The sequence below is a fragment of the Dichotomopilus funicola genome (assembly GCF_033296635.1).
Source record: "Dichotomopilus funicola strain CBS 141.50 unplaced genomic scaffold C8A04scaffold_1, whole genome shotgun sequence".
Classification (NCBI taxonomy): domain Eukaryota; kingdom Fungi; phylum Ascomycota; class Sordariomycetes; order Sordariales; family Chaetomiaceae; genus Dichotomopilus; species Dichotomopilus funicola.
This window is the reverse complement of record NW_026944022.1, coordinates 63675-88536: the sequence shown is the minus strand read 5'-3', so window position 1 is coordinate 88536 and position 24862 is coordinate 63675. Positions and strand designations below refer to the sequence as shown.

The following is a 24862-nucleotide window of genomic DNA, read 5'->3' as shown; positions in this document are numbered from 1 at the left end:
AAGCGCGCAGGCGGAGAATCGGAGAGTGTAGTCGCTCGGCGGGAGCGGAATGAGTCGACTTATCGATGTCGTTTGTCGGTATGGTCGTTCACCAGGCTTAAGCTCACAGAACGGGAAAGACCAGTTGCGGCGGTCATGTTGAGGTGGGCATCATCTCTCGGCGAGGGTGATGCACAAGCGGGTAGGTAATGGAGATACGTCGTGGATGAGTAGGTAGGTACGTAGGCACCTGCGGGTAGAGTGACCTAGACACCTTGCCCCTGATATTTATGGCGTGTGTCTGTCGACAGACTCGGCACGATCGGTATGGTACGCTGCAGTGCGGGAGGCTGCGCATGCATGGAACGCTCCGTGCTTCGATAACGGCAAACGACAACGACAATTCACGATGGCGGTGATGGTAACACCAGGAGCTGGAAACCCGGAGTGAAAAGAGGGGCCGGGACAGGAGGAAGAAAAACAGCAAAAAGAGGACCTGTGTTGCCAGAACACAAAGGGAGGAGGAAGTGGGAGGGGGGATTGCTGTTTTGCTGTTGTTCTACCGTGATGGATGGACACAGCACGGACACTTGGTTATCCGTAGGTGCTGCAGATTAAGGCAGATGAAACTGCACCGGTGCGCTGAATATGTTGAGGAAGAAAGCGGTTTGAGTTATCGGGATGTGATTGCGTGGTAGTGTGAGTTCCATGACATGGCGCGGGACGCCCCGGTGACGAGTTCCTGTGTGTTGAGAGCGTGCTCGGTCATCGCCCGGTGGTGGCTCGGGACCTGAAGTGGGTTGCTTCGCTGATCCGGTGTTGGGGAGGGGAGCCCAATCAGACCATCAAGCCGCCGATCCGCCTTATCGTTTAATGTTAGCGCGTGAGGCGTGGGGAACCTCCACTCGGTACCTACAGGGGGTCTGAGTGTTTGAGAGCCCCGCGCTGTGATGTGCTACATGAACTGTGCTCACTGTGCTCAAGGGCCACTGACATCAGAGTCTCAGACGCTTGCAGTCTGCACTGCTGCACTCTGTAAACTATGGACATGAGTAATGCTAGTGTGAGGCCATCAGCTAGGATTAAATCATAAGACTACAACAAAGATGAAGAAAGTTGGAGAAATGAGAACAGGCAGCAGGCGTGAATCATGCCCCTATCAGTTTGACCAACCCCGTCTCTCAGAGAGCTGATTCAGTGATACCTTAGTTATGCAAGTGAAAACGAGTAAAAACATCAATCATCAACCCCATCCAGTCCTCAGCGGCAGCTGCCTTGCAGAAGATGCTTGATTGGATTCGAGGACAAGAGCCGTTGGCGGGCCAAGCAAAGTGGGTGAACACCGTGGATTTAGCCAACCGTTGCGGCGTCTGACCGCCCAAACCGGCATCGCGGTGTTTGAGGGGATCAGATGACACCAGGGTCGTTGAAACTGCGGAAAAACGACCGCTCAGAGGAAGCAATGACCCTAGAAAAGGCAACTACTGGGTCCTCGGCATAGTTACACTACTCAACTGCTTATATATTCCTAAAATGGCTGTTTCTAGACTAGTTAAATAGCTGAACAACAAAGCAAAGCAAAGCCAAAAAGAAGACCGTAAGATCTGACGAACGCCGGCTCAAACGCCCGTCCCCCAAACGCCGTGACAACCCGCTGCTTGGTTCAACCCTAACCCTAATTAAACCTCAACACCCTTCTTCTCCCCGACTTCCGTCTGTCCTTTTTTCTTCTGCTTCTCCTCCCTCCCCTTCCAATACTTCTGCGTAATACGCCTCGCAACATGCTCGCCACTCCAATACGCTCCCGTGACGGTACCCAGTGCAACAAAAGGCGCTGTGTGCTCACCAGCTAACCAAATGCCCTCCCCCGGCACGCCGTTTCGCATGGCCATGATATCCTGGTCACCCTCTACCAAACCCGTCTGGAAGTTTGCATAGCTGCCATTTCCCGAAAGTTCATCGCCCGACCAGTCTGTTGCAAAGCAAGCCATAGGCTGGCAGTCCGGACTGACGGGATCGTAGGATGGGAGACGGGAGTAGTACGGCCGGAAGTAGTCGTAAAGGAACGCTTCTTTTTGCTTCTGAGAGGGTAATGAGCGGGTGGTGGAGGTGAGGTGTTTGGACTGGTCGCCGAAGGTGTAGAACAGGAGGGTAGGGTGAGCAGACTCGCCCAGAGAGCCTAGCTCGACCACTTCGTTGATCCAGCCGTGGGGGTTGCTGTCGCGCGCATATTGTGGTGAGAGCCACTGGCAAAACCCTTGAACTGTGCGGCCGCCGTCTGTGGGGTTTGTAGAAGGGGTGAGCCAGAAGGCAGTTGGGAACGAGATGTAAACCTAAGAACGTTAGTCGCGTGGTGTTCAACGGTAATACATCGAGGAGTCAAGATGCTCACCTTCTCGAGAGTCCCGTAGCCAATACCCTGAATACCCCGACACACCCGGTCCGGGAGCGGAGGAGAAAAGGCTTGGAGATTCTGCTTAAGCCAACCAAGGGGGCAGGTGACCACCAATTCGTCAAACTCAAAGGTCTGGCCCTTCGCGGTCTTGACTCTGGTCTTGCCGTTCGGCCCGGTAGATTTGCCATGGATTTCTGATACTTGTGTTCGGTAATGAATGTCTGCACTGTCGAGAGCCGGCTGAGCAACCTTCTCCAGGACTTTGTTATAGGTCCCGGCGCAAAATAGGTTTTCTAACGAGTAGGTTAGACCCTGAAAGAAGGAATATAAAGGAATTTTAGACGTTGTATCTTACCACCCTCAATGCACTCCTCGAGCCAAAAGAACTTTAAGCTCTGTGTGCTAAGCGGACTCCCCACAAAACTCCCCCAAAGCTCGGCCATCCGAAGAACGAGATTCCTCTTCTTCTCATAGTCTTCCTCCGTGTCTGGTATCTTCTCCGCGATATGCTCTTGGAAAAAGTCCAACAGCGACTTTTGGGGGTCGATACTCGCCCCGTGCTTGTTGGAGTACTCAAACGCCTCCTCGATAATGCCCCATAAAATCGTTGAGTACTTCTCGCCCTCTTCTTCGGGAAGCAGTTTCCCCTCCTCGTCAAAAACGTATGAGTGGCTATCCCAGAGGCGGACTGCGGTCTTGGTTTCTTTGACTAGGTCCATGATGGGGTTGTCGGTTGTACCGTGGATCCAGTTTGCACCAATGTCTACGAGATGACCGTTTTGTAGTCTCTCTTGGTATATCCTACCCCCGAGACGATTCCTGGCCTCCAATATGGTGACTCGGAAGCCGCTGCGGAGCATCACGTCGGCGCATCTCAACCCGGAGAAGCCGGCGCCGATAATGCCGACATGTGGCCTCCTGTTCGGGTCCAGCGTCTCAAACTACATCAGATAATTATGTGAGTATGGTGATTTACTACATTTCCACGGAGCAACCCAGTCCTGGACGCCCACGCCGCATCCTGCCCATGCACCATTGGTGTCACGACACCAGATGCCGCACCATACGAGGAAGTAGGAGGGTTATCTTTCAATTTGTGGAGTGGGGGCCAAATACCTGAAGGGCACTATCCATGATGCTCAGTTTTCGTGACGAGGCGCCGTAAAATCGGGAGGTCTTGAGGTCTTGGTAGATTCTAGACGTCTTTTTGCGAGCGGCACTAGTGACCGACATAGAGTGAGAATCCATACTGGCAACAACTGGCGATACTGGAGGCTACGATAGTTGGGACTCGGAAAGAAAATGAAATGAGGGTGTGAGGTGAGTCGGCGATTAGGTATGTATGTGCAAACGAAGACACGCGCAAACTTAGCAAAGGCAGGACTTTCTGCTTTTATGCTCAAGAAAGGGGGATGGTGGCCATGCATACGGCCTTGAAACTGAACAAAATCTGTTGCAGCGGCTCAGCAAGCGAGATGTTGCGATGGAGGATTATATAGGTAGGTGAGGAGGCCAGGCCGGCAAGGCCCCGGGACGAGGACCGGTGTTTTGCGGGGAGAACTCCCCCGATGGTTTATGGGCCTAGAGCCACATAGAATGAGGCTAGCAACTGCCTGGCCAAAAAAAGAAAAACACCATTTTGGGGACGCGGGACGGAACCGGGCCACCAAACCCCCCGCCTCCCATTGAACAAGCTGGCGTGATGCAAGAGCGAGGGCGCGAGCCATATGATGGAGGTGTGGGTTCAGAGGGGATCGATCATCATCTCGGGCGGAACCGATAACGGCCCGGAGAAACCCTCGATTTGAAAACTAAAAGGAAACGCCGTAACTAAAGCAGACCTTGTCTGTTCGAGGCAATGCCGCTACTGGCTGGCTTTGACAAACACGCAGGTGAGGGAATAATCGCATTTCATTTGGCGATGCTGGAACAGCAGGTGACAGATCTCCTATCAAGGAGACAACCAAGTCCCTTGCCTTTGTTCTCCTTTTGGGGGGATTGACCAATGATAAACGCGCAACTCAGCATGCATCTGACCTTAGGTCTGGGCCGCCGGTGCGTCACCGTCGGAAACGGGCTGGGTAGATGGGTCTTGGGTTTGGGAAGAAATGTGAGATCGACTTACCGAATAGAAACAATAGAAAGACGCTGGAGCCCGAAAAAGTGAGGACGGCATAGCGACAGGGCGGTGCTCATTTATACATTGTACTATGTAAGATATCTCCCTGTGATCTGAGGTTTGGTGGAAAGGGACCACGCGAGATCTAGACCTTTGATAACACCGTTGGCCTTGGCGGGGCACGGAAGTGTGCCGATCGGAACACGTAAGACCCCGCCGTTGCTCTCTACTACTCGTGTATTCGTATGTCGGCTGTCTTTGAGTTACAGTGTTGAATCTCCCGGCTTACACCTCAGGGTTGAGGCTTATTCATCAAATCCCGAACATCAACAAGCCAACGTACTATATAACTAGCACGGAATGCCATCCTGTTTCGCTGGCCGCCGAATCTCACCTCTCCGTAACAGGCAAAGCTGGCCGAGCGTCGGCCAAGGCGGGGGGAGACGACACAACGACGGCGGTTTTCTACAGGGGCATCGCTGGTCAGCGCTGGCAGGATCGGGTGACCGTTGGATGAAACAGGTCATCATTGGCCACCAGAAAGCGCATCCCGCCGAGTTGTTGGTACGGTAATATGAATCCCCAAGTAAACATAAGAACTTGATGTTTCGAGTCCGAGGCTAGTGGTCCTCTTGTGAAAACTATTGAAGAAGTTGGCACGGGACCTGTCAAGATGTCGAAGTGCTAAGAGTGGGGCCGCATTCGAGGTTGAGAGCAAGGGTTGAGATATTGGCCAATCACAACACTGTTATTACATCTCTTGGCGGAATTCCCCACATTGAGCCCCAGGTTTCCAAAACGCCCCCGAGTGAGCCGAGGCATTCGAGAGGGAGAGCCGAAGCAAGCCCCGGGTTGGCAAGTCTGACTGACTCGGCGAGGCGCGCTCGTGACGCCGGCCTCTCGATATGAATCAAACATTGTTCCCAGGGAGTCCTATTTGTTCCTCTATTAATTTTTGACGTCGCTCTGCTTCCGCTAATTGCCACGTTTGTCATTGATCAGAAAATCACCGAGTAATACTTCCCCCCCAACGAAGTAGATCGTGACGAGTGTTCGCCGCAAGCATGCCTCTCGAAGTACCCAGCAAGACCTTCACTCGCGAAGAGGTCGCGAAACACAACACCGAAGACAGCATCTGGTTCGTCATCGACACCGTTGTCTACGATGTCTCGGATTTCCTAGACGCCCATCCCGGCGGCGAGGCCGTCCTCCGACAGGTGGCCGGCACCGACGCGACCGTAGCGTTCTACAACCTCCACAGGCACGAGGTGCTGCAAAAATACTCGGACCTGGCTGTCGGCTCCATCGAGGGCGAGAAGCAGTCCATCGTCACCCCAGCCCTCGGCGAGATCTCGACTGTGCCCTACGCCGAGCCGCTCTGGCTCACCCCGGCCTTCAAGTCTCCCTACTTCAACGAGAGCCATCGCCGCCTGCAAAAGGCCATGCGAGCCTTTACCGACCAATACATCACACCCGAGGCTCTTGAGAAGGAGCGCAGCGGCGAGTATGTGAGCCAGGAGTTGATCGAGCGCATGTCCAAGGCCGGCGTCCTGCACATGCGCATGGGCCCCGGAAAGCACCTGCACGGTGTCAACCTGCTCGACGGCGCTGTCGATGGCAAGGAGTTTGACTACTTCCACGACATGATCTGCGCTCAGGAGCAAGTCCGCGCCGCCTGCCGTGGCTTCCAGGACGGCAACATGGCCGGCATGGTGATCGGCTTGACCTGCATCCTCAACTTCTGCAAGGAACCCACCCTGAAGAAGAAGATCACGGACGAGGTCTTCTCAGGCCAGAAGAAGATCTGCCTTGCCATCACCGAAGCCTTTGCCGGCTCCGATGTGGCCGGTCTCCGCACGACAGCCACCAAGACCCCCGACGGGAAGCACTACATCGTCAATGGCACCAAGAAGTGGATCACCAACGGTGTCTTCTCCGACTACTTCGTCACCGGTGTCAACACCGGCAAGGGCCTGTCCGTTCTCCTGATCGAGCGCGGCGAGGGCGTCGAGACCAAGCCGATCAAGACCTCCTACTCCCCAGCCGCCGGCACTACCTTCATCACCTTCGACAACGTCAAAGTCCCCGCCACCAACCTCCTCGGCGAGGAAAACAAGGGCATCTACGTGATCCTCTCCAACTTCAACCACGAGCGCTGGACCATGGCCTGCGCCACAATCCGCTACATGCGCCTCGTCGTCGAGGAATCCCTCAAGTGGGCGCACCAGCGCCTCGTCTTCCGCAAGCGCCTGATCGACCAGCCCGTGATCCGCCAGAAACTGGCCAAGATGATCGCCCTGTGCGAGGCCCACCAGTCCTGGCTCGAGACCATCACCTACCAGATGTGCAACATGGCCTACAAGGAGCAGGCCAAGCACCTCGGCGGGCCCATCGCGCTGCTCAAGATGAGCGCTACCCGTGCGGCGCATGAGATTGCCGACGAGGCCGTCCAGATCTGGGGTGGCCGTGGGTTGACCCAGACCGGCATGGGCCGTGTCATTGAGAACTTCAACCGGACTTACAAGTTTGATGCCATTCTGGGCGGTGCCGAGGAGGTTCTTGGTGACCTCGGCGTCAGGCAGGCCATGAAGTTTATGCCCAAGGCCGTGTTGTAAGAGGTCCTGTCAATATGGCCCACGACCTACGTAGCTGTGCGGCATTCTTGTAAATACACATTTCGTTTCGGGTACAGGATGGGGCGTAGGTGGTTCGAGTCTTCTCAGTAGTATCGCATCATAGCCATCATCTCCGGGCTTGTTCGGTTTTTCCTTTTTTGGATAGGATAGCATTTCAAGGGCAAGGTATCCGAAACGCCTACTTAAATGACATTTCACCCAATCTTCAAGAGACATAAAAAGTGGTCAGAACTTTTCTTTTCTTTCCTTTTTGTTCCCATTGCCCCGTGGATCCGTGATCGTCGTGACTGCCGTTTTACTGCATGAGGTATCTGGTTTTGGGCCATGCCATGATTCGTGCATGAAAGATGGAGAAAACACATAGAAAAAAAGGGATGAAAAACAACTCGTGATGATGGGGGAGACGTTCCGTGGCTCCCTAAAAAAACCTAGCCGAAAGATGCGAGAGAAAACCCCGGGAGAGGCGAGGACATTGCCAACTGAGAGGGTATCCAGGCCGCACTGCGATATCAGCGAAACACAACCAAACCGATCGCCCTTCACTGTGGAACTCCCAGCGCGTGAGCACCCGAGACTAGTGTTCCACCCGGAAAAGGTAGTAAGTGTAGCGTATAGCGCACCCGCGTATTGTTCAACCTCCCATTTCCCATTTCTTTTTCCGGAAACCGCCCAACCGCCCAACCGAACCTCCAAACCCCAGCAAGCCTTCCCCTTGTCTCCTTCGTTTCATCTCCGCCTGTATGATGGGGGGAGCTAGAACAGATCGCAAAAGGCTGGCCGGCCGACGAAAGAAGCCGGGTGGCCGTCCAAGGTAACCGCGGTCATCTCACACCTCCGTCTGCCACCACTTTAGTTGTTGGGGCACTGTGACTGGACGTGGCCAGGCTGCTGGCACTTGTAGCAGATCTTCTCACCGCCGGTGGACTCCTTGGGGCAGTCACGCGACAGATGGCCGGAGACGCCGCAGTTGTAGCACTTGTTGCCGTTCACGCAGTCGCCTAGATTGAGCATGTTAGCCCCTCGTCCTCGCTTGTATGATTTGTGTTCCATGGAAACCCACGAGAGAGATGGCCGATGCCGCCGCACGAGTAGCAGGTCTTCTGGCCGTAGCCACCGCCGCCACCGTAGCCACCGGCGTTGTAACCGCCGCCGCCGCCGCCATACGCGCCGCCCTTGCTGCAGTTGCGGGCAATGTGGCCGATCTCACCGCACTATAATTCAAACGAATTAGCAATCCGGCGTTTCAAGGTCCCTAATGACCGAGATATTCACCTTGTAGCACTCAGCGCTGGACTGGCCGCCACCGGCGCCAGGGCCACCGCCCGAGGAGCAGTCGCGGGAGATGTGGCCGGGTTGGCCGCAGCGGTAGCAGGTCTTGGTGTCCTTAGGGCCCTCAGGGCAGTCACGGCCTATTGTTGGAATCAGCGTCGAAGTCTCGATATGGAGATGCAATAGCGTTACTCACTCATGTGACCCTCGCCTAAAACCGACAAATTCTCGTTAAAATATGTTCACGTCGCAATGTTTCGTCATGGACTCGAATAAGCTTACCACCACAGTTGTAGCTAGCAATCATTAGCGGACATCGATCAAATAGTTGAGGTAGAGACACGGTACGACTTACCACTTAGCCGCACCCTTGTTGGGGCAGTCACGAGCCTAAAAAACATAGTGTTAGTGGTTGCAGGGCGACACGGAGATACTTCTTCCTCAACATTGATCCTTCACCACGCGCGCCGACGGTGTGGCATACCTGGTGAGTAAGTTGGCCGCCTAGAATCTCTCGTGTCAGATGATTTTTCTCCCCAACCCAATAGTAAGGGCGTTTATGGTGTCATGTAGTGAAAATATTGGCTCCCGAGCGCAAAATAGAAAACCGGCGGAAAGGCTCAGCTTCTCTCCAGCCCATTTCTGGGCATTGGTCGAAATGGCCAGAATCGAGGTTCGTTTCTCTCTCCTCTTCCAACCTGTTCCGGCGGCGCAGGTGATGTGTTAGGGGAGCTACTCGAGCTGCTGCATCGATTTGCCTCGGCAAGACACAAACAAAACCAATCAAGAATTGATCCTTCTCTCTGGATGTTTTGTGTCTGCGTCTTGTGCAACTGCTCTTGCGCGCGGCGCAAATCATGCAGGATATCTCCAAATTGGAAGACCCTGACCAAGGGCCGCCAGTATTGCAGTGGAACTTGCGATGCAAAGCATCAACTGGACATGCAGGGCTTTTGGAAATGCGTCCATGGGCTGCCGGTGCGGCGACAGAGGGCGGTTGCGCTGGGAGCCGCGGGGCAGATAAAAGGGCCTAGGGCAACTCACAGGTGAAGCAGGCCCGACCTTGAGGAGGAGCCGGAGAAGAGTTGTACTCCATCTTGAAGATTTGGGGGTGAGGTTTTGCGGTTAGAGTTCGGAATTGTGGTGTTTGTGAAGTTTTCTGCGCGACGCGATGTTCGGGTCAGTTCTGGTTGTAAGTGGCGAGGGGAAGTTTCCAATCGCCTGGGTGCGAATTGGAAAAGTGTTTCGGTATTGGAGGGATTTTGGGAAGGAGGGCGCAAAACCAGAAAAGGTGGGGTGCTTCTTTTTTGCTTGAGTGTGGGGTAATTTTTACTGACCAAAGTGGAAATTGTTCTTTTGTGGAAGAGTGTGAGTGTGCAACACAAACTGTCCACGCGGTTGATGAGAGTTGGTTGGTGACTGGTTGGGAAGAAGGAAAAGCCGCGGAACGGCAGGAGGGACATCGAGAACTAAGTACTGTTTCCGATTGCTCGATAAGGCAGGTAAGGCAGGGAATCGAGGCGAGAAACAGATTGAACGAAGGAGCGGGCTCACCTGGCGGAAATGGTCTGCTGTGGTTGAAATTTTTTGAACGTGGCAGTTTGTGTGGGGCACCCTTGCTCGATGTTCGTTCGCCTGCTTGAGCTTGCCGTGGTTGCTTGGCTCCTCTCTTTTTCCCGGGATGCTTCCACAGCCTGCAACTGAACTTGCCTCCTCTGTCTCCTCTCTGCCAGAGTTGCCGGGCTCGGTGCAGCGCGCCGATCTTGGGGGGGGGAAGGAGGGGTTGTCAGCTGGGAACGGACGAGGGAAACCGCTCCGATGCAAGAGTTTTCGGTTGAATGCAGCTTCTGCGACATGGATGCGAAAGTCGAGTACATACGAAGTACCATACTCCTACCGTGGCCTGTCGTACTTTGTCTCTCTCATGGGTGACCCGTTCAAGATCTAATCTGTCTCCTGCACCTTCGAAGTGGACATCTCCACGCAGACGGCGCATTTTCAAGACCTTGCGCTCAACATCCGCTCCAACTCTCTTCCCCTTCTACCCCATCTCATCTCGGAGCATAGGCGGACCCGAGCCATGCACGGGCTATCTGCCCCTGCATAGAGAAGCGGATCTTTTCGTCTGACCTGCTCTCCAACTCGTTTTTCTCGAACCTCCCGCATGCCTCGGTGTCTGTCTGAATTGGTCCCTGAACCAATACTTGAGCTGCAGGGAGCCAATGTGGTTATGATACGTGGCTACGCCTGCTTCCTCGTGGGAAAAGAACGAAGCGTTCCGCCCGGGGGTTTCTTCTCATGCTTTAAATGTCTTGGGAGGTTTCGTTCGAAAGCTTCTCCCGCGATACCTCGATGTTCTTCCCCAGCCAACTTTGACTCGTTGATTGAGCTACCAACAACAGCGGCCGATATAATCAAACTGCGATCTCATACCACGTGTCATTTGATGTGTGACGTTGTTCGGGTTTGTTGCCGTTGGCCGGTACTCCTTATTCATGCTCTCTCGCAGACGGTATGGTGTCTCTGCAGATCATGGGAATCCATCGGCGGAACCAGAGCGGCTGGTCAGTTGGCTCGCCTTCATCGATTGCCCCAGGGCTGCCGCCCTCCCTCCAGCTTGAGTATGCTGTCGGGTAGGGTAACATTGTCATTTTCCAGGAGACATTCTGGAACTCTGCTAGAAGCACATCTGCAGATGATGTCTTGGCCGCTTTGTTTGATGATCTAAGGGGCGCACGACAGTTGTCTACGGGCTGGAGTTGAAATCGTGGTTGGTGTTACATCACAGGCATCTTTCGACGCAGAGTCCTTTTCGAATCCGACCAACCACCCCTGTCCAGCATTGTTGGTTTAACAGTCTTTCAGCCTGCTGATCGAGGCTCTTGGGGTCTCGGCTGAAGCTCTCTTCGCCCTCGAAGGCGACATACATCCAAGCTAGCGCCGTGGTAGGGGCCATCAGTTGCCGGTGGCTGCCGGGGAGGGCGCATTGGTCCGTTCAGACAGTAAGTAGTACGGAGTATCACGGTTTGAAATCGCGCGCGTGGCAGTGGAAAGGTTCCCAAGCGCCCATCGGTGGGCGACAGAATGTTGGGGGCGAGAACGGCAGGCCACGATTGCGATAATGCTACGTTGTAGTCGCCGCCAGGACATCAACCAACAACGAGGCAGTCAACTACCGTAGCTCTGTCACGGCTGAGCACCGAGTTTTCGTGGGTTGAAGGTGAGGGTAAAGCCCGCCAACAAACCTAATGCTATTGTCATGTTGTTTTCTTCAGAAAACGAGCAAAGGTTAAGAAAGAAGACGACGGCCTCTGGTTTCGAAAACAGCCACAGGTTCGGGACGAGTTGAGAAGCGAATGCGGGAGAGTGACCCTTGTCAACCTCCGAAAGTTGCTGCGACGTTGTGGCTGACTTGCATTGCGGGCCGGAACAAAGCTGATTGGCATGACCGTTGAAAGATGATGCATGGCGCACGTGCCGGGCCGACAGCCCACTAAATGAGTCACGTGATAAGGCGCGTCCGTTCTCAGAAGTAAAGGACGTGCCTCATAGTTAACTCGCGAGCTGTGACGCGTCGCGTTCCAGTCTTCCCCGCCTAACTTGGACCCATCATGACATGACCGGATATGGGATCATTGTCTCCCCGTGTTGCTCTTTCCATTTTTTCCTCTTATTTTCCCCTTTTCCCGCTCAATTGCCCATATTATACTGATTCTCATGGAGTACTGGGCAGGCGAGGGCCGGGCGAAGCTCCGTGCCACGCTTGAAACCGTCTGCGATTCAGTAGAGGACCAGTTAGCGGCCGGTAGGTCATCACCGTGGAGGCTTGATGAGAATCCCACTAACGATACATAGCGATCCGGGAACAAACTGCACACCAACATGCATCGCTCTTTGGCGAAATTGACCGGCTGAAGACAGTGGCTGCTAGGGTAGACGACTTGGAGAAGGAGAATCGGTCTCTTGTTGAAGAGCTTTCTCAGCTCCGGGAGAAACTTGCTTCCCAAGACGGGAGATCTAATTCCCCGACCGCCCCTCTTGTTTCCGAAGAGACCCTCCCGCGGGCAACACGTACGGCACTCGCGGAAGTATCCGTCAATCGCCAGCTTGATGCGAGAGCTATCAAGTCAACATCGTCTGTGAAGCAGATTGATTGGAAAAAGGAGTACTCAAAGGTGTATGTGCAGAAGTCGGCACTGGAAGAGCGGTGTGAGGGTCTGCGCGGTTCTGCAAATCGATTACGCGAAGCGCGGGACAGTTGGACAACATACGCGCATTCGTTGGAAACGAAGCTCGAGAAATTGAAAAAGGCCCAACATGACAGCAACTCGACTCACAAGTCTCTGGATGCAGAGCTTCGAAGGAACCACGGCAATTCGACCGCGAGTTCAACCGATAAGGAGACCCAGGACGGAAGTGACGGGGCAGAGCAACAGCCGCCTTTGCCTACTGGAGATCCCGAAGGACTGACAGCGGTTGTCAAAGAAGAACCATCCTCAGATCCAGTCGTCGTCTCGGAGAGAGTAATACGGAAAAGGAAGGCTGCGGATGATGATACAGGGATGCCGGCACCACCGCGGAAGATCAAGTATGAGAAGAGCCCCAGTTCCGAGCCGGTAATCATCAGCGAAGTCCCCGTTTTTTGCCCTCACGAGAGCATCGACCTGGACGAGGGGGAAGTTGGGATGCCAACGCCTAGAAAACAACCCGAATGGGAACAGCGGTATCTCCTCCGAGAAGAGAAAAGCGGGAATACTCCACCAGGCCATTATGATACTCCCCGAATCACGGCTCCCAAACACACCAATACCCCAGCTGGAAACGCTACGGTTAGGCCGAATTGTTCGACTCCAGGAGACGCTCCCTCGCCCGTCAAAGCGCGGTGGTCCCTGAGTTCTAAAATTGCCGACCTCGCTGAAGACGAGGCCGATTCATTGCCCTCGCCCCGGCCAAACCGGGCGGGGGAACAACCTACACACGGCCGCCTACACTCGCTGCTCAACGATGGCTCGCCAATGAAGCTTGCTGCTCTCCTCTCACCGGTCCGCCCCGACCGGGACGCTACAAGTTCTAGCCATGAGAAAGAAAACATCGAGAATTTGGCCCCCGGCCAACACCCCAAAGTTGCCAAGAAAAGTCCCGCGCGGCCTAAGAACGGTGCGACAACGCCGATGAAGCGGATGGTGAGGTCGGCCAAGGGAAAAGCTCCTGTCAAAGCCAGCCGGCTGCGCGACCGGCCCTTAGCCGAACTTGCGCCAGAGGATTTTAAGGTGAATCCTCGGTCTAACGACGGATACCGATACGCGTTTGATGAGGTCGTCCGCAGCAGAGAGGAAAGGGCCGAACTCGCCGGATGCACAGACCCGAACTGCTGCGGGCGACAATTCAAAGCAATGGCCGAATCTGAGCTAAACGCCGGGGGGGCGGCCATCCTCTCGCGTCCAGCCGAGATCCAGATGATGGAAAAGTATCTGGGCGATGGTGAGGCGTACCGGCTAGTCAACATGACCCGCCAGGAACGGCAGGAGACGTGGCTCAAGGCCAAGGTCCAGGACCTGGCGGATCGGTATGGGAGGCATAGACATCGGTTTGCGAGGCGGCCATCGCCTCCGGGGTACTGGAATCCGGACTTCCCTAGCACGCAGGAGATTGAGCAAAATAAGGAGGAAGCGAAGCGGGTGGAAAGGGGGGTAGTGGAGGAGAGATGGCGAGAGGCGATGCGGGGAGGGAGGTGGCTGTTTAGAGATGAATAGCGACGCAGGCCGCGTTTGCTATGGATAACTTTACCCCCAAGTACCTTAAATGACTTATTTGATATGATGATGCTTTCTGGTCTACAAAACTCTCCCGTTATCTCGGCGTTTTCTACGTTTTCATCTCTAGTTACCTATTGGAGAAGTCGTTATCCCGTTTCTATCAGTCTTAACTGGAACCCACAAGATTCATGTTTTCTCCGGAATACTTCGAGGTGCTGTGCATTTGTATTCGGAGAACCGCATCGACAAAGGGCCCCTTTGTTCGGGACTCGGGATATGTAACGCAACGTTGGTACAGTACATTATGCAATTCGCAGAAGGCGCCGCGGAAACGGGTTTCTTGGCGCTCTTGTTGGTGGCATAAGGCCCGAGCGTCTCCAGCTGAAGACCTCTGTTGCCGCCGCCCAAGAAGTTTTAGCGTGGGCTCTTGGCTGGGCAAAAACGGGAAATTTTGTCACAAGAGTGGAAACCCTGAGGGCCACCACCCAGCAAACAAGCTCCAACAAACCGCCTCCGCTTGGAGGACCCTTGCGCGCGTTTGCTTTCCCACGACGAGCCCGGCCGATGCGCTCCAACCTCGAACCTGCCACCTCCGAGTCCATCGATCAAGGGCGGACGGCAGCGGCGGAAGTTGGGCGGCAGGTCTTTACTTTTCGTTCTCCCGAACGTGCATCAATCGACGACAACCCGTTGAAGTCATAATCGCAGCAGCAAGCAACAAACACAGCCCGAGCGGAAAGAAGAAGGAGCATTTATTTTGGCGTCGCAAATAATTCCGAAGAGTCAGCAGCAACCGGTTCTCCGCAGCAGTAGCGGCAAGTGCATTCCGACCAGGGACCACACAGTTCCTCTCGCGGATTTGGTTTTTTTATTTTTTATTTTTGGCTTTGCTTGTCACTTCTTTCGGCTCGTCATCGTTGAGTTAGGGATTTCCACCAGGAATCCATCAACACCCTCATCGCCCTCCGACCTCCGACCTCCACCCGGACAACTCTCTATTGAGTTGCATCCTCCGACCTTTCGGCCCTTCACTGAGCTCTCGCCTCCCGACCTTTCGCCGCGGTGGCCCTCACATCCGGTGAGCAGCTACCGCAACAACCACACCACCACATACCCCACGCCGGCATGATGAACAACAGGGGGCATCTGCCGGCTGGGCAGCAGGGGCAAAACGGTGCCGAGATGGGTCCCGCGCCCACCGGCGGTCCTCCCCCTCGTCGTGGAGGTCGGCCCCAGCACTATTCGCCGGCTCATGGCTACCACGGTCATCACGGCCACCACAACCATCATGCCCAACATTCCCAACACTCTCAGCACTCCCAGCATTCCCAGCACTCTCAGCACTCCCAACACTCCCAACATTCTCAGCATGTCCAGCACGCCCAGCATGTCCATCACCAACAGCACCTCGGCCAGCAAATGTACCAGGCCAACTACATGGCGAACCCCTATGCCGCCACCCCCTACTACATGCACCCGCCTTACCAGAACGGCGTCATACCCGGCCCGGCCGGCTACATGGGGTATCCCAACCAGGGATACGTCCGCTCTCCCGCTCTGCAGCACTTCGTCCCCATGCCGCAGTCCTACGGCCGTCCTCCGCAACACTCCCCGATCGTCTCGTCGCCCTATCATCCACCACCGCCTACCGCAGTGCCTGGTGCTCCTCCGATGCCGCACACTCCGACGTCCACACACTCCCATGCTACTGTTCCGCCTCCCCCTTCTATGACCCCGCCCGTGCAGCAGCAGCTTTACGAGGCCGTCCAACCCCCTGCCCCGGATCTGGCCCCGACCCAGGCTCCGTCGCAGCCCCAACATCTCCCCGAACCGCAGCCCGAACCGCAGCCCGAGCCGCAGCCAGAGCCACAGCCAGAGCCACAGCCCGAGCCGCAGCCCGAGTCGCACCTCGTCCCAGAGCCGGAGGACCCTACTCCCCAGCCGGTAGCAAAGGCACCATCGACTTCTTCTGTCCAAAGCTATATACAACCTTTTAGGCCACCCGTAAGTCTCCGTGTTGGAGTCTACATGTTATTGAATTTTTTTCCCCGTCAAGGTGCCGTTCCGTGAAGGACTGTTACTGATATTTCTGTCTGCTCCCCAGCTCCCGTGGCTCTCCCATCCCGACGACCCTTTCCCACAGCGCACATCCAAGTTGAGGAGGAAAAAGAAGCTTTTGGGTGCCGATGCAGAGAGATTGGAGCTTCCTGGCCAACACGCCCCCGGCGCTGAAGCCCCTGTCGAGAATCCTCAGGCTCAAGCGCCGGCCCAGACTGTGCAACAGGCCGCGAGTGTTGCTCCCAAACCTGAGCACAAGGCCGCCGAGACCCTTGTTTCTCGTTCCGAGACCCCTTCCACGCAGGAAATCCCTTCTGAGGCTGCCATCTCTAGCGTGCCGACCACCCCGAGCTCAGCGCCCCCGCTCAAGTCGTCCGGAACACCTTCCGCCGTGAGGCCTGCAGTGCCGGTTGTCCCGATCCTGCCCAAGCCCAGCCCCAAAGAGCCCACATCCAGACCCACCGCCGCGAAAGATGCTACCGAAGGAAAGCCGGCAGTTGCTGCTCCTAGCGAACAACAAGCAGAGGCGGCCAAGCCGAGCACCGACAGCGCTGAGGAAGCTGCCGAGGCGCCTCAGCCAGGCCCAGCATGGGGCAAACCTAAGCTTTGGGCTGGTCTGTTCTCCAAGCCTGCCGGTGCGGCCGCGAGCACGAGCTCTTCTACCACCGCCCAAGGCCATGCCAACGGTAACGCGGCAGAGGCGACGGCTGTCGTACCGGGGATCGGTAGCTTCGCCAAGGCAAACGCCAGCTCTCTGGCGCAGGCCCTGCAAGCGTACCGTCCCAATGCCCCCGATAAGCTTGCTTTCCTGGAGCCAAGAGGCCTTGTTAACACTGGAAACATGTGCTACATGAATTCGGTAAGAGTCCAGCAATCGATTTAGCACGTCACGTCCTAACATCTCGTAGGTGCTGCAAGTCCTGATCTTCTGCATTCCTTTCTTCGACTTCTTGGACCAAGTCAGCAAGAAGGCGGCCCATAGCTTCAAAAGCGAAACGCCCCTGATTGATGCCATGTGAGTTTACTAGGGCCGTGAGCCTTGTGCTTCAGGCGTGCTGATTGAGATAGGGTCATGTTTATTCGTGAGTTCAAAACGATCGATGCTGCGGTGTCCGCTGAGCAGCTCAAAAAGCGCCTGAAGAGCGAGGAGTATGAGAAATACGGCGAGCCCTTCACCCCTGAGTTTGTGTACGAGGCTATCCGGACCCTTCCACGCTTCGCTAGCATGAGGGTAAGTTCAATATTGATGACATGAGGGTTTGCGAGCACGTGCTTACAATCAGCAGCGTGGTCATCAACAGGACGCCCAGGAGTTCCTCGGCTTCCTCCTCGAGGGCCTCCACGACGAATGTGCCCAGGTGATGCGTGCGGCGCCAGTGTCCACCGTGTCCACCGCTACCAACTCGTCACTTCCGTCTCCAACCTCTGCTAAGACCAACGATGCTTCTGAGGGAACTGATGACTGGCTCGAGGTTGGCCCACGCCAGCGCTCTGCTGTCACCCGCTCGTCTGGGCACTCCAACTCAGCATCACCCATCACCAAGATCTTTGGTGGGCAGCTTCGTTCCGAGCTTCGTGTCCCGGGCAACAAGCACTCGGTTACCCTTGAGCCGTACCAGCCCCTTCAGCTCGACATTGGGTCTCCTGAGGTCCGCAACATCATCGACGCTCTCAAGGGACTCACGCGACCCGAGGTGCTTCACGGCGACTTCAACTCACCCCACGGCAAGGATGTCCGCGCGACCAAGCAGGTTTCTATCGAATCCGTGCCGCCGGTTCTGATCCTACACCTGAAGCGATTCCAGTTTGATGCTGAGGGCTATGGCGGGACTGTCAAGATCTGGAAGAAGGTTGGGTATCCTCTGGAGTTCGAGTTCCCGCGGGAAGTGCTGTCGCGCCAGATCCGCAACACCATTCTCGCAGAGAACTCGGGCGCCCCTCGCTACCGCCTTATTGGCGTCGTATACCACCACGGCAAGAATGCTAGCGGTGGTCACTACACTGTCGACGTGCGCCGCCAGGACGGACGTGAGTGGATCCGTATCGACGACACCGTTATCCGGCGCGTTCGTGACGAAGACGTCGCGGAGGGTGGAGCTGAAGAGGATCCTGGGAAGGCCGATGGACGGAAGGATGGAGGCAACGCTGCTTCGGGCAACCGGTTCCAGGGCATTGAGGATGAGGATACCGGTGATGACGACGGCTGGAAGCAGGCTGCTGGTGGGAAGAAGTGGAGCAGCGTCGTCAACGGCGCCTCGGGCCCCGTCAATGGCCAGAAGGCCAAGCAACAGCACAAGGAAAGCATCAAGGAGAACAAGGTCGCCTACTTGCTGTTCTACCAGCGGATCTGAGGATACGATTACGCACTTCTTGGCGGACCTGCTTCGGTGCTTCGAGCCTCGCGAAGCCGTGCCGTTGCTTACCCCTTTTCGGGTCGGTCGCCGTGAGGGCACTGCCTTCTGACAAAGAACGATCCGGACGCGGGAATTGCGGCACCTCGGCGCCGGATTCAGCGATGCCCCCAACGACGCACACAACGTTAGTAGACTTCAAGTTTCAGGACTACTTCAACACAATTCACATAATAGGAGACAATCCGTGAACGCCAACGTCTCGAATAATCATCGGCCGGCTATGGTGTCTCCTGTTTTTTCAAGCTCAACCTAAATACCCGTACCTACCGACACACATACTCGACCAAACCCCCAACCAACCTCACCAAACTCACTCAACTGTTGCCCACCTACATACTATCACCCGCTTCACCCCAACACATCACCATCGCATACCTCGCCTCACCTGAATATCACCACCTCACCCCTAGTAACACACCACCCTCTGACCCCAACACTGGGATGCGTGCCCCGGCAACAGTGTTCGGCTCGCCCGGGATTACGAGTCCCAGCAAGATGGGGTGCTTGGGACAGATGCGCTTTTTCAAAGCAGCCGAACAACAAAAAATGGACGTGGGAAGTGGGTGTGATTCCACAGTACTTACTGGATGACAGACATGTATGGGGGGGTTATGAACACGGTCTTTCATGGTCATCCATCATCATGACTATGCCATGTATGTTGCGACGCGATCACGTTAAAAAGAAAATCTTCTAGATAGGGGATAGGGCTAGCGTATTGCGTAAATAAAAGTTGATATTGTAATATTTACTCGGTGGTGTTCCCAGCGTTCCTAGTGTGAGATTGACTGTGATGAGACTAAGGTCGATTGTGATACGACGTGTTAGGGTTTGTCTGCCCTGTCTCGCGGGTGTGTAACCTGTGCATGTACTTGTGTTCCAACTCTGATGTACGTACCAATTCCTTTTCTGTAAAAGCTTTCATAATACAGGCTAAGTGAGTATAAGACGAAATCGAGAGAACATAGTTAAGATCCAAGGAGTAGGAGGAGAAAGCCGCATAACAAAAGTACAGATTTGTCAGTGTGAACCTCCAGGAAGCGAGTAGCGAGCACAAGTCAATCATTATTAAACTGTACCTCTAGGTATTGTCAGTCACTAAACAACTTTACCTATAGGTATTCTCGACCACTGCTAAGTCATGCCATCGTCCCTATTGTCTACTCAGTAACTGTACAGTACTAGCCAGGTAAGTGACATAATGTACCTAACCGATTACATAATGATTTAATTTAATTTTACACCTTTTCATCTTTTTTTTTTTCATCAATCACATTCAGACCCAGAAAGTAAGCAAGCAAAGTAACCGCTGGTAAACAAAACTCCAGTTATGCCTATGTACCAGGAATTAACTGGAGAAAAAAGGGGGAAGAAAGAAAGAAAGAAAGATTCCGAGAGAGAACGGGGGAGAAGAAACAAGAAAAGGAAGTAAGAGGAAGAGGGAATCACTTTCACACCCTAGAGCCCCCCCTTCTTTGTCTTCCTTTCCTTCCTTCCTTTGAATATTTCCTGTCCCCTTTCTGTCTCTTCTCTTCTCTCTATCCTTGTTCTTGTTCTTGGATACCTTCCCTTGTGTGAAGGGATAGGAATAGGTATCTCCAACTTGCCATCTATGCTCAAGACCGTGGTTGCCTCTCCCTCCTGACCAAAAAGAAGAAAGAAAACCAAGGTATTGAAGAGTATGTGTGGGCGGGGAGAAAAGAGATGCCATGTCTACCGCCTATCGTCTTTGCCGTTCCCCCATCTATCCCGAAAAGTCGCGTTCCTATCCACCCCTGTAATGGAAAGCCCCATCCCCACTGCCTAGGAACGGAGGGGGAAAAAAGAGGGACGGGAAAAGTGAGAAAAACTCAAGCCAAAAAGTTATCGCCATGCTGTGCCATTAAGCGTGCGCCTGCGCCAGCGCATGTCCCCCTTCCAAAAATGCTTCACTCAACTTCCCCTTCCCCTGCTCCTCGTTCTCCGGCGCTATAAACTTCCCATCTACCAACTTCCACCCCAGTCCCCTCATGGAGCCCCACTTCTCCTCCACCTTCAACCTGACCAACTCCCCCGCAGCGCGAGCATCCTCAGCGCTGTCATGCCCGGTAATCTTCCCGCTAGCGTCGGTCTCGGCCTGGATGATCTTGTTGAGCCGGGTTTCCATGAGCATGCGGAGCCCATGGCGCATGGGCATGCCGTTGCGGTGTGGATAGAGGAGGATGGTATCGATGAGGGTGGGATGGATGATGCGGACAGCGTTGAGATCATTTTCAAGTCCGTGGCCAATGAGCGGTGTGTCGGGGGAGATGAGGGAGAAGAGCGCCGCTCGGGCCGCAGCCGGAGACGGGACGATTTTCAACCGTCTCGGCGCGTTAGGATCTGTTGCTTTGTTTGTATTGCCGTCATTATCTAGGGGTATAGTAGTATTGGTGTCCTCGGCGGACCAAGGCACGGCGTTGACAATGTCTTCCGGCCAGACACCGGAGTACCTCGAGTTGAGGTCGAGGATCTCGCCAACCGGCCGGACAAGGACATCCAGCAATGTCTTGCCGTCGGGCCAGCTGGTGGCCGTGAGGCGGATCAACTCCAGCCCGCGCACAGTGTAGCCCATCTCGCAGTCAAAGCAGACGGCGCGGTCTGTTGGTGCTGACGGGTTGGGCGGGGTTTCCTCAAACGGAAGAACGGATGCCAGGCGCGCAGGCGACGATGTTTTGAAGACGTGAGTGTTGCCAGCCACACAACCGGCTGACTCGCCCACCACCTGTTGACAGCAACGGTAACGCCTGGCCGGGCGGTCCAAGTCAACAAGAGAGCGCTCCGGGTAATACGGTCGCCCTGGATGGTGCAGGCACTTGCCGCCGGATGCGAGAGCGCCATCTTCTTCACGGCGGCCGGGGAATACCTGGAATCGTGTGTTGCACCGATCGCAGACCTCATAGCCGAGCGATGCTTCTTCTCCTTCACGGGCTTTGGCGATCTCCGCTTCCGAAGGCGGAACCGGAATATAGCCCCATTGGGCGAGCTTATCGATAGGTGTGCTGAGATGTTCGAGGAAGTTCACTTCTTCTTGGGGAGTCAGGCCAGTCTGGATGGTCCTTGGAGGCCCCAAGACCGACCTTCGCGGTGTTTTCGATGGCGGTGTGATTGGAGCCGCTTTCTTTTTGAGCCCAGCGGCCCGCTCGTCCCTCCATTGGCCGGGTGTCATGCGCTTGTAGATCATAATGCGGTTCTTGATGATGTTTTGATAAATCGAAGCCTTCTCGGTCGCCATCTTTTGCTCCTCGTCTAGCGCTAACCAAATGAGTTCCTGAGGTGACAGAACGAGTTGCTGTTCATCTTCTGAGGCGTCCTTTTTCACTTCGTCGTTGAGACGCCGGAACTGGTCATGGAGTAATTTTAGAGCCTTGTAGCGAAAGTCATGGGTCGCGGGGGCGGTTGTCTTGAGGTGGCGGGGGTTAAGAGTTTCAGGCTTTCTGGGCGCGGCTTTCTGTGGTGTTGTGTGTTGAGGTGTAGCGCCTGGTGACGTGGAGCTCTCGTTAGGCTTAGTTGTTGGCGCTGGCGATGCGACGGAAACGGTTGGTGGTCTGGCTGACTTTGTCACGGGAGCAGCTTGGGTTGGGACCTTGCGCTTCAATGGCGGCGGCGACACTGTGCGCCCAGCTGAAGAAGGTTCCGATTGTGATGGCATGGCGTGCGTTGGAACGGAGTCAGGTTCGGAAGAGACCTTTCGACGTTTTCGTGGCCCGTCTTCGTCCTGGCTCGCGCCGTTTGCTTGGGTTGTTGCCGCAGAATCCTGGATCTGGGCGTGTTCCAAAGGGCAGATTGGTTTGGTGCATCTGTCCCCGGCCGGGCAGGGGATCAGTTTGAAGTTTCGTAAAACAGCATCCATGGTATTCGTGGTTGAATGAGAACTAGCCTGTCAAAGTGTCAGACGCGCTGTGCTAGTGTGTAAGACCCGCGGCCAGCAGCAGTGGTGCATGGGGAAAGCTGGCAAGCGGATAAAACAACAGCTAAACCATTGGCAAAGAAAGCATGGGGGAGATGTGATGAATCCCGCTGCAAATGGGATTTCGCGGAGACCAGAAAAGCAATTTGAGGTCTCTTAGACGGCGATGCAGGTTGAAGGTGATGATAAATCGGGTAAGCCGAAATTGGAAAAGGAAACCTACGGGAGAACTAGACTTAGCGTAGATTTCTTGTGTTGTTGTTAAATTATGTTTGAAGGGTTTGGAAGGGATGTCGGGGCCGAAAAGGATACGCCAGAGGAATGAGCGGCGAAATATCGAAATGAAACGGTTGAGATTAAGAGGCCGGTTGGACGAGGCGGCCGTGCCTCTTGGGATGTGTTGGAGATTGTTCTCGGGTTGCGTTGTGGTCGGCTTTGTGTGTGCTGAGGACAATGGGCTTGGTCCCGCCCGCCGTCCTTTCAGGGTCCCGTAACAATGGATATTGGATGGAAAGCGCGGATCTTGAGACACTTTCAAGCAGGACCACCGAGGCTGGAAGCCTGAAACGCAAGTGAAGAGATATTCATAGGCAGGTGCGAGACGCCGATGTAAAATAGGGAAACAGGGTGTCATATATGAAAGGAACTGGCATAAAAATACCAAACCGCAATTCGCTAAAAATAAATCGTTACTAATATGTAGAAGCGCACTTGGCGAAGACGAAAATATTTTGCGAGGTTTGTTGAAGTGATGTTTGATGTCAGAAAGAGAGCTGCCGATGAGGCCTGCCAACTGCCAAGGCTGCTGGGTGTCGACAGCTGTGACAGACTACCCACATCCCTGTAAGTCCCCAGAGACTGCAGTGGGAGGACTGGATTTTCCCGACACGCTGCTACGCACGCGACACTAACGTTACCTTACTTGACCATGAGAGGTAGTCGAGTCTGTACTCTCCCTTCGTATCAATATTATATGTGGGTTAACCAGAAAGACAAGAAAATGCGGCACTTTCTTGCGAGACATCGTCTCATGCTAGGCTTCAACAACCTTGACTCCGTTTTGTTGCGGCATCCGAAGCGGGGAATAAAAAACAATCATGGGATAATGTACATGGGTCTTCTCTCATCCAGTTATCGTCGCACATTCCGCCATATCCCCTCCCTCCACTCACTCGCGCTCTCTCCTCTCACTCAGCTCGTACCGCGGCCGAGTGATTCGCTGCTTATGGCCTTCCCACATTCATCAACAAATTTGTCCCCTTGCCGCTCCCTGGCAGGTAGGCAACATTAGGGTTGCTGGCAAGGGTCTGCGCAATCTCGCGGCTGGCCTCGATCTTACGGATCTGAATGAGGCCATCTCCTGATTTGGCGATGGCCTTGCTGATGGTGTCGGCGCTCTCGGCCTCGCCCTCGGCCCGGATAACGTTGGCCTGGCGCTCCTGCTCGGCCTTCTCCACGATGAACCGCGCGCGCTCGGCATCTTGCTGCGCAATCTGCTTCTGCTCGACCGCCTTGGTGAACTCCTTGCCGAACGTCATGTGCGTGATACTCACGTCCTCAAGCGCAATGTTGAACTCCTTCGCCCGCTTCATCAAGTCCGTCCGGATCCGCTGCGAGACCGCCTCACGCTGCGTGATGAGCTCGGCCGCGTCGAACTGCGCCACGATGGACTTGAGCACTTCGTTGCCGATCGAGGGGAGGACACGCTCGTCATAATCTTGGCCGAGGGACTATATCGTACAAGTGTTGGTTAGTCTGCGAATGCGCTACGGAACGCCCGGAACGGAGAACGGACCTGGTAGATCTTGGGCAGCGCCTGCACATCCGGGCGGTGCAGCACACGCAATGTCAGGCTGACCATCTGCAAATCTTTGCTTCCCGTTGTGGTTGGGATAATGCGCGGCTTGGTGCGGACGTCGAAAATGATGGCCTTTTGCAACCACGGAATAAGGAAGTGTGTGCCCTCGTTGGTCACCGTATCTTTGACTCCCGACAACCTGTCAAAGATGACGGCCCGCGTGCCGCCCTTGACATCGTATATCGACGACTGTAGCAGACTGTACCCCACGACCGCCGGAATCGCGGCCGAGTAGAGCAGCCCGAGTCCCCTCGCCGCCATGGTGTCGTAACGTGTGAAGCGTTGTTAGAGAAGCCCTAAAGAGCTGGTAGTCGCCAACTCGGAGCGCGGTCGAATCGTGGGAGGGCGTTGAAATAGGCGTCGCTTGCGTTGAGCTCGTCGTGGGGGAGGGGGTCCTTTCGTTTTGCTGCTCTGCATCTCGAGGGACGAGCTTCCATAAAATGTGGGGCT

General features: G+C 54.9%; 7 protein-coding genes across 7 annotated transcripts; 3 read left to right on the top strand and 4 right to left on the bottom strand.

Annotated features, from left to right (window-relative positions):
- Positions 1 to 1658: 1658 nt before the first annotated feature.
- C8A04DRAFT_33531 (uncharacterized protein) lies at positions 1659 to 3622 on the bottom strand (the record flags this gene model as incomplete). Its single annotated transcript, XM_062782495.1, has 4 exons — positions 1659 to 2312; positions 2417 to 2667; positions 2730 to 3315; positions 3491 to 3622. 4 exons carry the CDS (start codon positions 3620 to 3622, stop codon positions 1659 to 1661), a joined length of 1623 nt encoding a protein of 540 aa, XP_062641340.1.
- Positions 3623 to 5557: 1935 nt separating this feature from the next.
- On the top strand, positions 5558 to 7108 carry C8A04DRAFT_8570 (acyl-CoA dehydrogenase/oxidase; the record flags this gene model as incomplete). The annotated part of the gene is made up of 1 exon (XM_062785163.1): positions 5558 to 7108. One exon carries the CDS (start codon positions 5558 to 5560, stop codon positions 7106 to 7108), a length of 1551 nt encoding a protein of 516 aa, XP_062641339.1.
- An 870-nt stretch (positions 7109 to 7978) lies between these two features.
- Positions 7979 to 9494, bottom strand: C8A04DRAFT_23758 (uncharacterized protein; the record flags this gene model as incomplete). Its single annotated transcript, XM_062778791.1, has 8 exons — positions 7979 to 8127; positions 8190 to 8340; positions 8402 to 8538; positions 8595 to 8609; positions 8681 to 8694; positions 8754 to 8788; positions 8883 to 8902; positions 9443 to 9494. The coding sequence occupies 8 exons, from the start codon at positions 9492 to 9494 to the stop codon at positions 7979 to 7981; spliced, it is 573 nt and encodes a 190-aa protein (XP_062641338.1).
- Positions 9495 to 12115: 2621 nt separating this feature from the next.
- On the top strand, positions 12116 to 14151 carry C8A04DRAFT_23757 (DNA repair protein endonuclease SAE2/CtIP C-terminus-domain-containing protein; the record flags this gene model as incomplete). The annotated part of the gene is made up of 2 exons (XM_062778790.1): positions 12116 to 12203; positions 12254 to 14151. The coding sequence occupies 2 exons, from the start codon at positions 12116 to 12118 to the stop codon at positions 14149 to 14151; spliced, it is 1986 nt and encodes a 661-aa protein (XP_062641337.1).
- Positions 14152 to 15336: 1185 nt separating this feature from the next.
- C8A04DRAFT_8618 (uncharacterized protein) lies at positions 15337 to 18563 on the top strand (the record flags this gene model as incomplete). Its single annotated transcript, XM_062785178.1, has 5 exons — positions 15337 to 16158; positions 16259 to 17071; positions 17121 to 17227; positions 17281 to 17443; positions 17499 to 18563. The coding sequence occupies 5 exons, from the start codon at positions 15337 to 15339 to the stop codon at positions 18561 to 18563; spliced, it is 2970 nt and encodes a 989-aa protein (XP_062641336.1).
- A 1945-nt stretch (positions 18564 to 20508) lies between these two features.
- C8A04DRAFT_8550 (uncharacterized protein) lies at positions 20509 to 22497 on the bottom strand (the record flags this gene model as incomplete). Its single annotated transcript, XM_062785156.1, has 1 exon — positions 20509 to 22497. One exon carries the CDS (start codon positions 22495 to 22497, stop codon positions 20509 to 20511), a length of 1989 nt encoding a protein of 662 aa, XP_062641335.1.
- Positions 22498 to 23777: 1280 nt separating this feature from the next.
- On the bottom strand, positions 23778 to 24673 carry C8A04DRAFT_23754 (band 7 family-domain-containing protein; the record flags this gene model as incomplete). Its single annotated transcript, XM_062778789.1, has 2 exons — positions 23778 to 24284; positions 24350 to 24673. 2 exons carry the CDS (start codon positions 24671 to 24673, stop codon positions 23778 to 23780), a joined length of 831 nt encoding a protein of 276 aa, XP_062641334.1.
- Between the last annotated feature and the right edge of the window lie 189 nt (positions 24674 to 24862).